General features: G+C 41.9%; 1 protein-coding gene across 6 annotated transcripts in view; it reads left to right on the top strand.

Annotated features, from left to right (window-relative positions):
- The first annotated feature begins 208 nt into the window (after nt 1-208).
- Nucleotides 209-14367, top strand: part of PDE5A (phosphodiesterase 5A) — a 91560-nt gene continuing 77401 nt past the window's right edge. The window contains exons 1-2 of one of the 6 annotated variants that reach the window (XM_027819198.3): nt 1352-1504; nt 2169-2247. In XM_027819198.3, the coding sequence (XP_027674999.1) occupies nt 2222-2247 (26 nt within the window). In that variant the 5' untranslated portion in view covers nt 1352-1504; nt 2169-2221. The other 5 variants (XM_043545455.1, XM_037897129.2, XM_037897128.2 and 2 more) reach the window with 5 other exon arrangements.

The raw sequence follows: 14367 nt of genomic DNA, 5'->3' as shown, positions 1-14367 counted from the left end.
TTCACCTTCCAAACAAGGAGCAGCTCCAGCGTGTGGCACGCAAACAAATGTCTCATTTTTTCCTTCAGTCACTTAATCAAGGGCTCTCCTGGCACTGCCCTGGGCTGCAGCTGGGGGGACGTTGTGCCCCATGTGGCTCGCTCCTGGGCGCTCCCCTAGCAGAGTGCTGCTGTAAAGCCAGGTCCCTCTCGCCTTTGCCCCCGTTTGAAGCAGGGCAATCAGCGCGCTCCGCTCCCCTGCCCGAGGAGGTAGAGGAGCAGCAAAGGCTGCGCTAGCCGGGGCTCGCCTGCAGCCGCAGCGAGAGATTTTGCGGCCAGCAGCTCCTGGGGGTGCTGGCGCTGCGGGACGGGACCGGAGCTGGAGTGGCGGCGGAGCTGGCTGGCTGCCCGCCCGCCGCCTGCCCCGGGCAAACACCTGGGAGCAGGGGAGAGGCAGAGCGCTGGGTGGGGCGCTGGCTGAGCGCCAGGGTCCAAGCTCCGCGCAGAGGAGGAGGAGGAGGGTCTCCTGAGCTCTCCTGTCTCTGATTAGACAAGAGGCCGTAGGGGACGGGGCGAAATCAACAACAACAAGCCGAGCGCGGCGGCGGCGGCGGCGGCAGTCCGAGAGGCGGCGGGCCAGGGCGCGGGGACGGCCGCGAGCGGCTCGGACCATGGAGCGCAGCTGCCACCCCCTGCCGGAGCAGGAAGCGGTAGAAGCCTGGCTGGATGATCACTGGGACTTCACCCGCTCTTACTTTGTTCGGAAAGCTACCCGGTAAGAGCAGCGGGGGGCGAGGCGAGGGGGCAGAGCCCCCTTCCCCGCACCCGAGCCCTCGGATTTCCCCGGCGCTGCTTTTTTTTTTTTCTTTTTTTTTTAACAAGCACCTTCCCCTCCACCGCTCCCCTCCCAACAGCTGCCAAAACTGAAACCGACACACAGCCGCTCTGTTCCGCTGCCACCCAAGTTCACAGGCAAGCGCTTCCCGGGGTTTTGCTCCGCAGCGGGCTCTGCCTGCCCGGCCTGGCCCCCCCCCGCCGAGCCGCGCTGCGCCTAGGTGCCGGGGGGGAGGGGAGGCTGCGGCCCCCGAAGTGGTTTTCAGGCTGTGCGGGGTTTGCAGTGTGGTTGGGTGGCTCTCGGCTGTCCCCGGGCGCTGTGAGGCACTGAGGCAGCGGGGACTTGGCATGCAGTGCAAGGGCAGATTGACGGTTCTGGGAACCCGAGGCCTGACCTGGGTCTAGGGATCGCTCTGCAAACCCACATCGTTCACTTTGCACGAGTAGCCGCGCGGACATCCCGTCCCCCGCTCCACAGAAATCGGCCGGGGCCCCTGCTAACATCTAACCTCGCTTTTTTTTTTTTTTTTTTGTTGGGGGAGGGTGTCACTTGTTAATGGCCACACGAGGCGCGGCTCTCCGGGCTCCGCACGGCGGGCCGGGGTTGACATCTCCGCAGCGGGCGGCGGCCGCGTGTCTGCCGCGCACAGCAAGGCGAGGCGGGAGAGGGGCTGAGCGGGTGGCAGTGCCAAGTGGGTTGAGGCGCCTGAAACGGCTGGTCGTGAGCTGTCTGGGCGCTGCGTTTGGGGAGCGAGCTGGGGCGGGGGGGGTGTCTCTCCAGTGAGGGGAGTCTGGCTGGGAGTGGGGAGCCAGGGGACGGGACCTGGGGGTGCTTCTGCAGTTGCTGGGGGGGGGAATAGGAGCTAAAGGGAGTGGCGCTGTGTAGCTGGAGGAAGGGGGGTTGCACCCCAGCATTTGGGGAGGGGAGCAACGACTAGACTCGTGGGGGGGGGGCGGCCGGAGCAGGGGTTCTGCCGGGTGAGCACAGGCAGCGGTGGGGATGGAAGGGGCTGGGGAGATCTGCAGCAGTTAAGGAAGGCGGTGGGGGGCTGGATGGTTTCGCGGAGCTGGTATCTCCACGTGGACGAGCTCCGCGGGGGGAAGCGTCCGGGGGGGAGACTGATTCGGGGTGTCTCTTGGAGGAGCACAGCCGGGTGCAGGCGATGGAGAGAAGTTCCCAGTGAGGCGTAGACACTTAGGGAGCCCTCGGCAGGGATATTCCCCGCCAGGGGGCAGCGCTGCACACCGCAAGAAGAAGCTTGGGGACAGCGCCAGTGCTAAGAAGTTTTCCTATGAACTGTTAGTGGAGGGTGGCTTGGAGTTTATTTATTTATTTATTTATTTTATTTTGCAAAGATTGAATGTAGAGATCAGAGGCGCTCGTCTGAGCTGACGCCCTCTGGCTTGTCATGCTGCCGTTTGGAGATAAGACGAGGTATATCTGCTCATCATTGTCACTGACACCTCAGCGGTGGGATTGCTGGTTGAAAGGGAGTAAATGCAACTATTTTTAGAAGGGGAGTCGGGTTTCCATTTTGAATATTTTCCTATAAACAAAGCCGTGGGGATGCAGAGTGCAGGCGGTCTGCAGCTCCCACGGCATATCGGAGTGCAGGGCTGGTTAGTAAGTTGTGTAATTCGGTCCTTTGAGTGCACGCACCATCTCTGCGGATTCACTCTTGTTCCTGAGCTGCTTGCACCATCTGCTATCGCTGCTGATTTACTTGCCTCCCAAGTCACTTAACAGGGATGGATGGTTCTGAATGAGTTTTGCTGCTGCCCCTCTCTGCATGGGATGGGGCGGTAAGAAGCGAGATCCCCATTAATTATTGACTTGCAGCGAGTGAGAAGGCTTCAGGGGTCAGTCACCTGCTTCTCTGTGACCATCTGTGCAAGGTCCCTTCTCCCCTCCTGCTGCTTTCATATCAGACAGGCTGTCAGATTCATCTCTCTGGAAAACAGCAATCAAAATATGCTATCTTTAAAAAAACCAAACCCTAAAAATAAGTTAAATAGCTTTAAGAAAAGTAAGAGCTGGATGGGGATAACTGGCATGTGTGGTTAACCTTTATATTTTTACGGAATACTGTGTATGGTATATGAGTGAAGGATAGTTTGTTTATCCATGGAAAATGGGGTGGTAGCATTTTAACCAGCTTTGAGAAGTAGCATTTAATCAGGTCAGCTTGCCACACTTCCATTGGAAACTGGAAGTAGCACTGAACAAATACAAATGCTAATTAATAATAACCATTATGTCGATTTGTTTTCCCCATGGAGTAGGTTGGCTGGTCTTTTTTTAACACTCAGAAACAGTTGTATTTTTGTAAAGGTCTGAAAAGGCAGGGGTTCACAAAATACAAATTAATCAGGTACCTTTGACTAACTGAAATACCTTTACATTTTTATAAGATTTCTACAGAAAACTATCAGCTTCAAATGCTTGTTTGGCAACTATCCTGTTGTTTTTTTTATAGCGATGGAGATGTCACATTATTTTCAGAACTGTCTGCCAGTCTGACTTAAGTGTAACAGCTTGTTTCTTTTTTCGGTTTTGAACTTACTTTATAAGTAGGCATCTATAACAAAGAAAAGGCAAGTTTTCAATTATTTGGTAGCCTGGCTGGTTTTCTTTGTATACTCTCAAATTACACTTCATAAACCTTTAAGAGTTTGAAGCAATCAGTGTATTTAGTAAAAACAGCAAGGAGTCCGGTGGCACCTTAAAGACTAACAGATTTATTTGGGCATAAGCTTTCGTGGGTAAAAAAACCCACTTCTTCAGATGCATGGAGTGAAAATTACAGTGTATTTAGTAAAAGATATAATTGTCTACATTGTGGAGTTATTTTGGAATATGGCTTGATAGAAAACCCTGAACTTGATTCCATGTTTGTTTGTTTTTTAAATTGCATAATTTGTGCTACAGTAATAATTACATTGAACTGAGGTGATTGCAGTTTACTTTTCATGTTTCGATTGCTTAACGTTGTACTTGTTCTGTCTGGTAAATGGGATTTCTCTGAGATAGTTTTTAACCTGTACTTTTAAAATCTAATTTAGTTCTGCACTTTTTAGTTTGTTTAATCAGTTTATATCTATATCTATACACACACCTTGAATCAATTTGGTAACTCATGAAACAGGCATATCACCTGTTAGTCTGAATTCATATTGCTATGTATAATTACCTTTATTTTGCTGAAGAGCTTTTCTGTTACATTTTCAAATATGAATACAAATGAGCAGAAACAGAATTGAGCTCCATCGTTTGTTGCAAGGTTAAGAATCAAAATCGAGAATAAACACTGAGTGTGTGATTCAAAACCCAGTTAGTGTAACTCTTTCCATTGATTTCAATGGGCTTTGGATCGGGATCTTATTGAGCAAGTATCTTTGCAATATTAAAATCAATTATACAAAATAGTCCTCTCTAACTTCATGGATTAATTTGTGCAATTCCTTACTCATAGAGTAATCCCACTGACTTCAATAGGAGTACTCACATGAGGGAAGAAAGAAAGAAAGAAAGAAAAGATTAGTTTAGGTGGTTTTATCTCAAGTATTTTATAAATTTAGAGCCACAGTATCATACATATTCTGTAAAATCAGGCAATATTTGTCTCTTTTGTATAGATCACATTGTCATTAATGGATTTCTGTGTATGGTTTATGGAGAGACCACATTTCCTAGAAAGCAACACTTTAAAATAAAATATATATTTCAGTTAATTTATAATTATTTGTAAGCTACACAGCTATGGAAGCTTTGTTAGTCAGTATTCTGGGCCCATGTCAGTATGGGCTGCAAGACTGGACCACTTGTGTGCTAAATTTGCATAGCATTGTTATCATTTTTATAAAAGTTAATTGTATAGCAATAGTTTAAACTTTATATCAGTTATGGCTATAAGCTATGATCTAATCCTGCAAGGTGCTGAGCAATCTCCAGTAAGCTGCTCAGCGCTTTTCAGGAGGTGCTCAGTGTAGGCCGTATTACTTCTGTTCCACAGTTCATACTGATTAGGTGGATGAATGAATTGTGATGCAATATGTTATATTTTGATATGAAAATGTACAACCTCGGCCTGATCCTACAAAAACTTATCCAGATTTGAAGCTTTTACCCACATAATCCTTTCCATTGACTACATGGGAATAAGGACTAATCACTTGATAATGAAAAGGAGTACTTGTGGCACCTTAGAGACTAACCAATTTATTTGAGCATAAGCTTTCGTGAGCTACAGCTCACTTCATCGGATGCATACTGTGGAAAGTATAGAAGATCTTATTATATACACACAAAAAGCATGAAAAAATACCTCCTCCCACCCCACTCTCCTGCTGGTAATAGCTTATCTAAAGTGATCACTCTCCTTACAATGTGTATGATAATCAAGTTGGGCCATTTCCAGCACAAATCCAGGTTTTCTCCCCCCCCTCTCCCCCCCCACACACACAACAGACTAACACGGCTGTTACTCTGAAACCTGTCACTTGATAATGGTTTACAGTATCAAGTACCCACAGGTATTTTATTACTTTGTTTTGCACAAGGCACTAGAAATATACAGGAAGTGTATAAATAAATATTAAATGTGAATTTTTATGATAGCTCTGATCAAGATGCAGAACGATGGTTCAAATTTGTCCCTGGCACTCAATGAAGTTACACCGGAGCAAATATGGCTCAGTTTATTTAGCCTGTTTAATTTTGGCTTACTCAGATACAAAATTTTTAGTGGTAATAGTTCATACTGTACATCTGTTGGTTTGTTGTACCACTTCTTCACATTCCTGTTTCCTTAGTTCCTACTAAAATTAAGCTATTTATTTTTTTAAGAATTCCCCTACTAAAATTAATCTTCCTTTGTGATGTTTTTTCCCCTTTCAAAATTTTCAAATTTTATTTGTAAGACTGGCTTTTTCAGAAAGCGGAGGAAATGGTTTTCAAATTAAATTTAATTCTTCTCATTCTGGTACAGCATATGGACTTTGTTTTAGCATCTATCTTTTGATTACCCATACTATTATTGTAGCCTTTTTATAATTGATGTTAAAAGTCATTCTTCTAATGTTATTAAGCATGGTGTACTGAATGGTGTACAAGTTTGATTGGTATACTGTATTGGACTAACCTTGCATTCCTTGTACCCACTAACTTCTGTTACAGTTAGGGGTGAGTCTATTATCAGTATCAGTTTACTGATGGTATACTTTTTGTATTTCTTTTGGAAAAATTTCAGAGTAACAGCCGTGTTAGTCTGTATTTGTAAAAAGAAAAGGAGTACTTGTGGCACCTTAGAGACTAACCAGTTTATTTGAGCATGAGCTTTCGTGAGCTACAGCTCACTTCGATGAAGTGAGCTGTAGCTCACGAAAGCTCATGCTCAAATAAACTGGTTAGTCTCTAAGGTGCCACAAGTACTCCTTTTCTTTTTTTGGAAAAATGTTATCCAGGCAGTTTGTCACACCACTTTCATCCCCCAAGCTTCACCCTTACTTAAAACTCTCTTCAAGAAACTAATATACTGTATACAATATTTCTGGTTTCCTTTATTGTTCCTCTTAAAAATACTGATGTGACTTTCTCTTAGTACCTTTCGCGCTCACAGACAAATTCACTGTTCACTGCTGATTCACTCAGCTCAGGGGAAAATTGTGTTCCAGCTATAGGCAACTTCATTGTTCCATAGAGGTTTTTTTTTCTGGCTTCCTAAATGTATGGCATGATAGATAAAAAATATTAAGTTAAGCATTGCTTTTGTCCTAATGGAAGTAAGACCCCTTGCTATAGCTATCTTGGGTTATTGTAACACAGGTTGAATATATCAGTGATATGTGAAAGGGCAAACATAGTTTATTTCTCTTAATGACAGCTCCAAGTATTTCATTTGGGCTGGTTTCTCAGTTCCGAGGTCTTCAGTTTCCATGTTCAGGGAGATATTGGAAAATGCCTTTCATCTTGAGCCATCTGTTTGGTGTTTTAGCTTTGTAAGCTTATGTTAGTTATAAACCTTGGGTATTGTCTCATAGTTTTATTCATAGTAATATGCCTATGCTTAGTTTGTTTCTATATAAGAGGAAGTTTATGCATTTTTATAATAAGTGTACAGAAGTTCAGACTGTCAAACAGATTCTGAATATGTGTTTTGGAGAGTTATTTTTGAATGATCAGATTTGAAAATACTTTGGTAATCCCCTGTGAAAAAAATGAATCCTAAAAATATAGAACATTTTTACAGGACTGAGTCAAATCAATCCCTGGTGTAACCTTGTTGACATTAGTCATGTTACACCATTCTGACCATAGTATATTTTTTCCCATTTGCACATTTTGTTCACGTCATATGTATTTACAGAGTTTTGCCTGAGAAAGGAGTGGAGGAGCATAGGGGTCTTTTCTGTAAAAAACATGAAAAGTGTTTCTTTTTAAAACTAGTTTTCTTAAAATCCTTTTCCTCTAAGTAGTCCACACATTCTTAAACACTTTTCTCAGGAACCTCAGCTCCCCAAAGAAATGTATACACTGTGCATTAAGACCACTGCAAAAATTTAAGACCCAAATCCAAAAAATGCTTAGGCATGTGTGGAAAGTTACTCATATGAGTCAAGTTACACATATAGGCAAGTAAGTTACACTTATGCTCAGTGGTTTGAGCATTGGCCTCCTAAACCCAGGGTTGTGAGTTCAATCCTTGAGGGGGCGATTTAGGGATCTGGGGCAAAAAAATTTGGGGATTGGTCCTGCTTTGAGCAGGGGGTTGGACTAGATGATCTCCTGAGGTCCCTTCCAACTCTGATAGTCTATGAGTCTAAAACTTATGCCTACTTATTTGCAAGAAAGGGGTCTGAAAAGCAGAAGATCAATGCAGCTGCAAAACTTCCTATGAATTCAGAGAAAGCAGGGTCAACAGACTACCCTCCCCCCCACCTTTTATACAAAATGAGGGGGGAGAGGGAGAGAGCATGATTAAGCAGTGCAGGTGCAGGCAGTTTCCTCTTGGACTTTGCTGGGAGCTTTGTGTGCATCAGGGCGAGAGGATTAGACCCTAACTTTTTGGTACAAGAAAATAAAGTGTGGGGAGGGGAGTATAAATTCCATTTGAAAGAGGTGGGAAGGTGTGATGGATAGTCAGAGAATCTTTACCATTGGGTTAGTATTTCGTAGCCATAGGAATTCACAAAAATTTTGACTACTGGCTTCTATTGAAGAATCCTCCCAGATTGCAGCTACTGATCGTGAATGAAGTTCACCCCCTGTGCAGCAGGCTAGCACAAGGCTATATACTACTTAAATCTCACGTAGGTCTGATTTTGAGGCTTAAGTGGGATTTAAGTGGGGAATAGACATTGTGCTGGCCCTCTGAACAGGGGTGAAATTTAAACTGTTGCTCAGAATGTCTTCAGGCCAAAGAGTGCAAGTTCATGTTTTCATAGTGTATTTGCATGTTTTTGAATGTTTGTCTAAAGGTGAATTGTGTGGAGAATGTAAGATCCAGGTCAAGTACTGCAAACAATGCTGCTCAGCCTCCTACAGTGTTTCCTGAATCAGACTAATACTGTACAATCTATTTTCATTTTGAACATTATATTAAAGAAAAGGTATTTTGCTTTGTCAGAGACAAATATAATTACCAAAGTCACACAATGTAAGTCTCCCTCTTCTTTACTGTCCAAGAAACATAAATAAATTTACATGGAATAATTTGTGATTTATATGAATGCTCAAAAAACAGCATTAGATGCAAAAGACTCTATTTACAGGGTGCCAGAAAAAACCCTTGTTCAAATGGCCCTTGTGAGTAATTCAATGGTTGTCATTTCACATTAGGCCTGACACCAACCACAAAATATATTTACTTAGTAAAAAAATATATTTTCCCGTTTATGTGCTAAGGATGAATTCACTGCTGTACAGAGGGCCAGCCCAAAGCCTCTGCTCCACTTAAATTCTACTTAAGTCCTATTTTGGGAATTTAAGTCGGACTTTGGTAGTACATAGGGGTGAATTTCACCTTTAGGGCTTAAACCTTTTTCTACTAGAATCAATGGCAAAACTGCTATTGACTTCATAGGAGAGTGAATGGGGCTGTAGTTATTCTGAGGCTGGGACAAGAAACAAACATATTAGCAGGAAAAATAAAAGATCCCGTTTTATTATTTAAAACCTTGACCTTTGTATCGCTGTAATTTTGCTGTGCCTTTTTTGTATTGTGAATGGAAAATCCCTTCTAGGGCCAGATTGCTGTTTTTGAGGGGAAAAAAAAAAGTTAGGCCTACAGTTTAGTTGTAAAAGTTGACTTGTAAATAGCCAAGAATAATAAATTATCATAAGGACATGCACTTTTTGGTATCCTCACTTCAACCAACTAATCAAATTGTATGTCCTATTTAAGAAAAAAAACACCAGCATCAGGCAAGATTTAAATTGTATAACACTGAAAAATCATTAATTTCAGCTCTAACAAGAATACTGTATCTGAATCAGGAGCCAGAGTTCTTAATTTACATTTATACTTGGCAAAGAACATGTTTAATTTGAAGACCATGAGTTGTCCCATTCACTACTCACATGTTTAAAGTTAAGCATGTGCATAGGAAATTTGTTGAGCTGGGCCCATAAATGGACACTACAATCTTTAAAATCAAACTTCTATCTTAAAAAAAAAAAGTTTGCTTACTCTTGTTACAAATAACACATCAAGGGATTAGAACAAAATAACTTTCTATGTGATTTCAGTTATGTGCATTTGACAGCACTTTGTATATTGTTGTTTTTCATTATTTCCACTATGTAGTCATACAATTTCTCCTATTTGTTTAGGTCTTCACAAAGCAAGAGAGGAGAGGAAAACATTTTTAAAATGTATGAAAATGGGAAAACCTCAACTCTTGGCAAGGGAACACGAGGCAGGTTTAGAACCAGAAACTACCTTAAACTGTTTTGTTAAAAATCAGCTAGATTTCAAGTTGATGGTGATCCTTGAAATGATTTCTACATCTAATTTACATCAAAAAACTGAAAAGAAAATTGTTGCCGTCTAGTGGTTATTCTGAGAAAAGCACATCGATAAAGACTAATTATTGGGCCTATCTTGAAAAACTGTTGACTTCAACAGCAGTAGGATCAGGCCCTAAGAATTAATGCAACTGAATGTTGGCATTCTATACTAGATGAATTCAGTCATGAGTGCCTTTCTTCCAAAGATCTCAAAGTTCTTTACAGATGTTAAGGCAATTATTTTGTGACCCTTATTGACACAGGTAGAATCACCGCTAATGTGAGAAAGGCGATTCTAATTTCTCCTTAACTCAATAAATATCACCATAGGGTTTTTTTGGGGGTAGTTAAGGATAATATCTGTTTTGCAGATGGGTAAAATGAAATGCACAGTGGTGAAGTCACTTATTTAAGGTCACACAGTGAATTAGTTGCATAAGAGCAGTTAGTGGGAAGCAGTATTGTCTGTGGGATTGAATACTTGACCAGAGTCAGGAGAGCTCAGCTCTACTCCCAGATCTCCCCCTGGCCTGCTGTGTGACCTGGGGCAAGTCACTTCTCCTCTGTGCCTCTGTTTCCCCTTCCACCCACTTTCTGTCCTTGTCTATTTAACTTGTAAGCTCTTTGGCACAGGGACTGTTTCTCGTTATTGTACAACACAACAGGGCCCTGATTTCAGATGAGATCTCTAGGTGCTGCTGTAATACAAATAATAAATAACGAGAGCTGGGGTTATGTAGCTCTGTACAAGGGAACATCCTTATACAGAATGATATGTTTCCCCCCAAATATTTTATTCTCCATTTTCAAAAGTAATAACCCTCATTCCCCCTCAACCCCACCCCCACCCCTGCTCCAAAAAAAAAATCCTCTCAAAATGTTTTCTGCTGGAAGATGTCACCTGGCAAATTCAGTTCTCACCATACTCTGACGTTCAACGTCTTATAATGAGAGGGAGGTGTGGATGTGCCAAATGCAAATGACTTTAAAAATAGTCATCACCTACTCCCATTCATGAACTCTGGCCTCAATTATGGTTGCCACAGTGCAGGCTCACTGGAAGAAAAGGATTCAGGAAGTCAGTAAGGAGCAAGTGTGGCTGTAGCTGCACACCAAGCAATGTTTAAAGGGCTACGCTGGGGTGAGAGCATGTTACGGTATTGAAAGGGTCTCTAGTGAGCAGGCTTCTTGCAGCACCTGGATATTAGTATTTGTTCCTGTTTTATACAGACCTAATCTCTACTGTCACTGCTGCAACTTCTCCCTCATGGCAGTTTTCTGGCCCTAAGGTTCTTAGGGCCAAATTCTGCAAATATCTATGCCCATTGAAGACTACTTGTGTGAATTAGGAGTGTTTGCAAGACTGACCCTTAATTTAGTCCTTTTCACATCACATTTGTCTCATAAATAGTGCTTTCTCATTTATTTCCACTAATCTCTCTTGTAGTTCAATAGGTGTCTGGTACTGATAGACCTTACTTATATGGCTTATCGTATGCTGAGAAAATAAGTGTTATACTTGTCAAGCATGGTTAAATGGAAAATGGTACTGAAAAAGCAAAAACAAGTCCTCTGATTGATTTTTAAAATAGATTAAAACAACTATGTTTTGCATTTCATCCAAAATGAAATATTAGTTCTTCAACCCATGCATATAGCTGTGTGAGAAAACGGAGATGAATAATTTCCTTATAAGAAGTGTTACTCAGAACAGGTCAATAAAATTGTTGATATTCCAGCTGAATTTAAACAACTTTACTGTTGCCTAAATTCTGCAAATGCCTAATCAGTTTAAGGTATAAGAATATATTTTAGGAGAGCTATAGACATAGGATTTTTCTCTCGTCTTAATCTACACAATTTCGTAAAAAACCCACATACTAACCTGCTAGCAGGTTACTGGACCACCATCAAAGAGACATTTGGGGGGAAGATATGTTTTTCTAATTATGCAGTTCTACAGTCAAGCTAACAGAATGTATAATGCATAGTCTTGTTCCATTGCAAAGTGCTTTACAAACATAAAGTCTAATAGTGCAAACTCTCTTTCCAATAAGGAGAAGGTCCTTATTCAAAGGCAGTGTGACTACTTGCATGAGAAAAGTCTTACACAGTCAGGTTCTAAATCCTCCCACCACCCCTGTGAGGCAGGAAGATAAGTTTTGAAATCCCTACTTTATAGATGGACAGGATGAAATGGAAAGATTGACTCACTCTAGGGCCATGGAGTCAGAGCTGGGTTTAGAGGCTTTTGTTGTTTGTTGTTATTACATTGGTAAACCTGTGCTATGACACTTTACAAACAAATAAAGTGGCAGGGCTTTTCTCTGAAAAACCAAGTCCATGCTGTAACCAGTACACTGTGCACCTGGTTCTCCACTGCCTTTACATTTTATACGGCCACTTACACCTGTGCAAATTGAGTGTGAAACACTACCAGGTCAGAATGATAGCATTTTACTCTTCCTTTCATCACATGTAAATGATCACACAGATGCAAGGCAGTAGAGAATCAGGCTCAGTGTGCCTCCTCTAATAAACTGGTTTCAGAGTAGCAGTTAGTCTGTATTCGCAAAAAGAACAGGAGGACTTGTGGCACCTTAGAGACTAACAAATGTATTTGAGCATAAGCTTTCATGAGCTGCAGCTCACTTCATCGGATCATTTTATTATTTCCTCTAACAAACTGTGGTCATTCAGCAGGTGGGTACAAATATATCATAGACTTACAAATGATAAGTATGTGAGTAGATTTGGCTGATTAATGAGCAGGTTAGGAAGGCTATTCCATCTTGTTCTTTGCTTGTATAAATGCATTTACATCTGATTTTACAGTATTTTATGAGTCAGGTTCCACACAATCTGAGAGTGGCTTAAAAATCTTGAGTTTTTAACATAATAATAAATAGGTTTTTAGTTGCCTTCTTGTTTCTGAGCCTTTAGGGTGCACTCAGATCACATTTTCAAACTTTCTTTGCAACCAGAAGGGCTAGAAGCTTATTTTTGTTAATGAAAGCAGAGGTTTTCAGCTAATTGCTTATCTCCGGAGCTAAGGCTTAAAGAAAAACACCGAATATCGCAAGTCTCATGCTGAAATCACAAGAGTCGGGAACACTGATTTTAATCCAGGGATGTTCAGAGTCTTCTTATACAACTATTTATTTAATAATCACCTGTTTATTTCCTCAGGGGATATTTTTGGCCATTTCCGTAATTTTTTTCCCTCTAAAAAATTTCCCTTTCCTCCTTTGATCAAGAGAATGATTAGATGTTGGCTTCTTATTATGTCCCTTACTCAAACAGCTTGCAGTGTGAGTTTGCTGACATGCCTCTTGAAAAGTATGATTTCATGTATTTCTTTTGTACAAAGTCTCCCCTCCCACATTTTAACATCATCTGTGGGAGCTCAGCATATTAAGTGCTATAAAGAAGTCCTTGTTAAAATCAGAGTTATGATAATATATTATCATTCTTCCTATTGATGTAGTTTTTCATATGAAAGTATCATTTCATAAGCCATTTGGGTGAAACCAGATCTCTTGTTCAAAGAGAAAAGGAGTACTTGTGGCACCTTAGAAACTAACCAATTTATTTGAGCATGAGCTTTCGTGAGCTACAGCTCACTTCATCCTTTTCTTTTTGCGAATACAGACTAACACGGCTGTTACTCTGAAACCTGTTCAAAGAGAAATTATGATGACACTAAGAAAAGGAATTCTTGTGGCACCTTAGAGACTAACCAATTTATTTGAGCATAAGCTTTCGTGAGCTACAGCTCACTTCATCGGATGCATACTGTGGAAACTGCAGAAGACATTATATACACAGAGACCATAAAACAATACCTCCTCCCACCCCACTCTCCTGCTGGTAATAGCTTATCTAAAGTGATCACTCTCCTTACAATGTGTATGATAATCAAGGTGGGCCATTTCCAGCACAAATCCAGGTTTTCTCACCCTCCGTCCCCCGTCCCCCCCCCCCCCCCACAAACTCACTCTCCTGCTGGTAATAGCCCATCCAAAGTGACCACTCTCTTTACAATGTGAATGGTAATCAAGTTGGGCCATTTCCAGCACAAATCCAGGTTTTCTCACCCTCCCCCCCCCCTTTTTGCTCGTTCACCTGCACATCCACCAATGTGATATATGCCATCATGTGCCAGCAATGCCCCTCTACCATGTACATTGGTCAAACTGGACAGTCTCTACGTAAAAGAATAAATGGACACAAATCAGATGTCAAGAATCATAACATTCATAAACCAGTCGGAGAACACTTCAATCTCTCTGGTCACGCAATTACAGACATGAAGGTCGCTATCTTACAACAAAAAAACTTCAAATCCAGACTCCAGCAAGAAACTGCTGAATTGGAATTCATTTGCAAATTGGATACTATTAATTTAGGCTTAAATAGAGACTGGGAGTGGCTAAGTCATTATGCAAGGTAGCCTATTTCCCCTTGTTTTTTCCTACCCCCCCCCCCCCAACGTTCTGGTTAAACTTGGATTTATGCTGGAAGTGGCCCACCTTGATTATCATACAC

Source organism: Chelonia mydas, chromosome 4 (genome assembly GCF_015237465.2).
Source record: "Chelonia mydas isolate rCheMyd1 chromosome 4, rCheMyd1.pri.v2, whole genome shotgun sequence".
Taxonomy (NCBI): domain Eukaryota; kingdom Metazoa; phylum Chordata; order Testudines; family Cheloniidae; genus Chelonia; species Chelonia mydas.
Note: the sequence above shows the minus strand (reverse complement) of the source record. Positions and strands in the feature narration are given on the sequence as shown.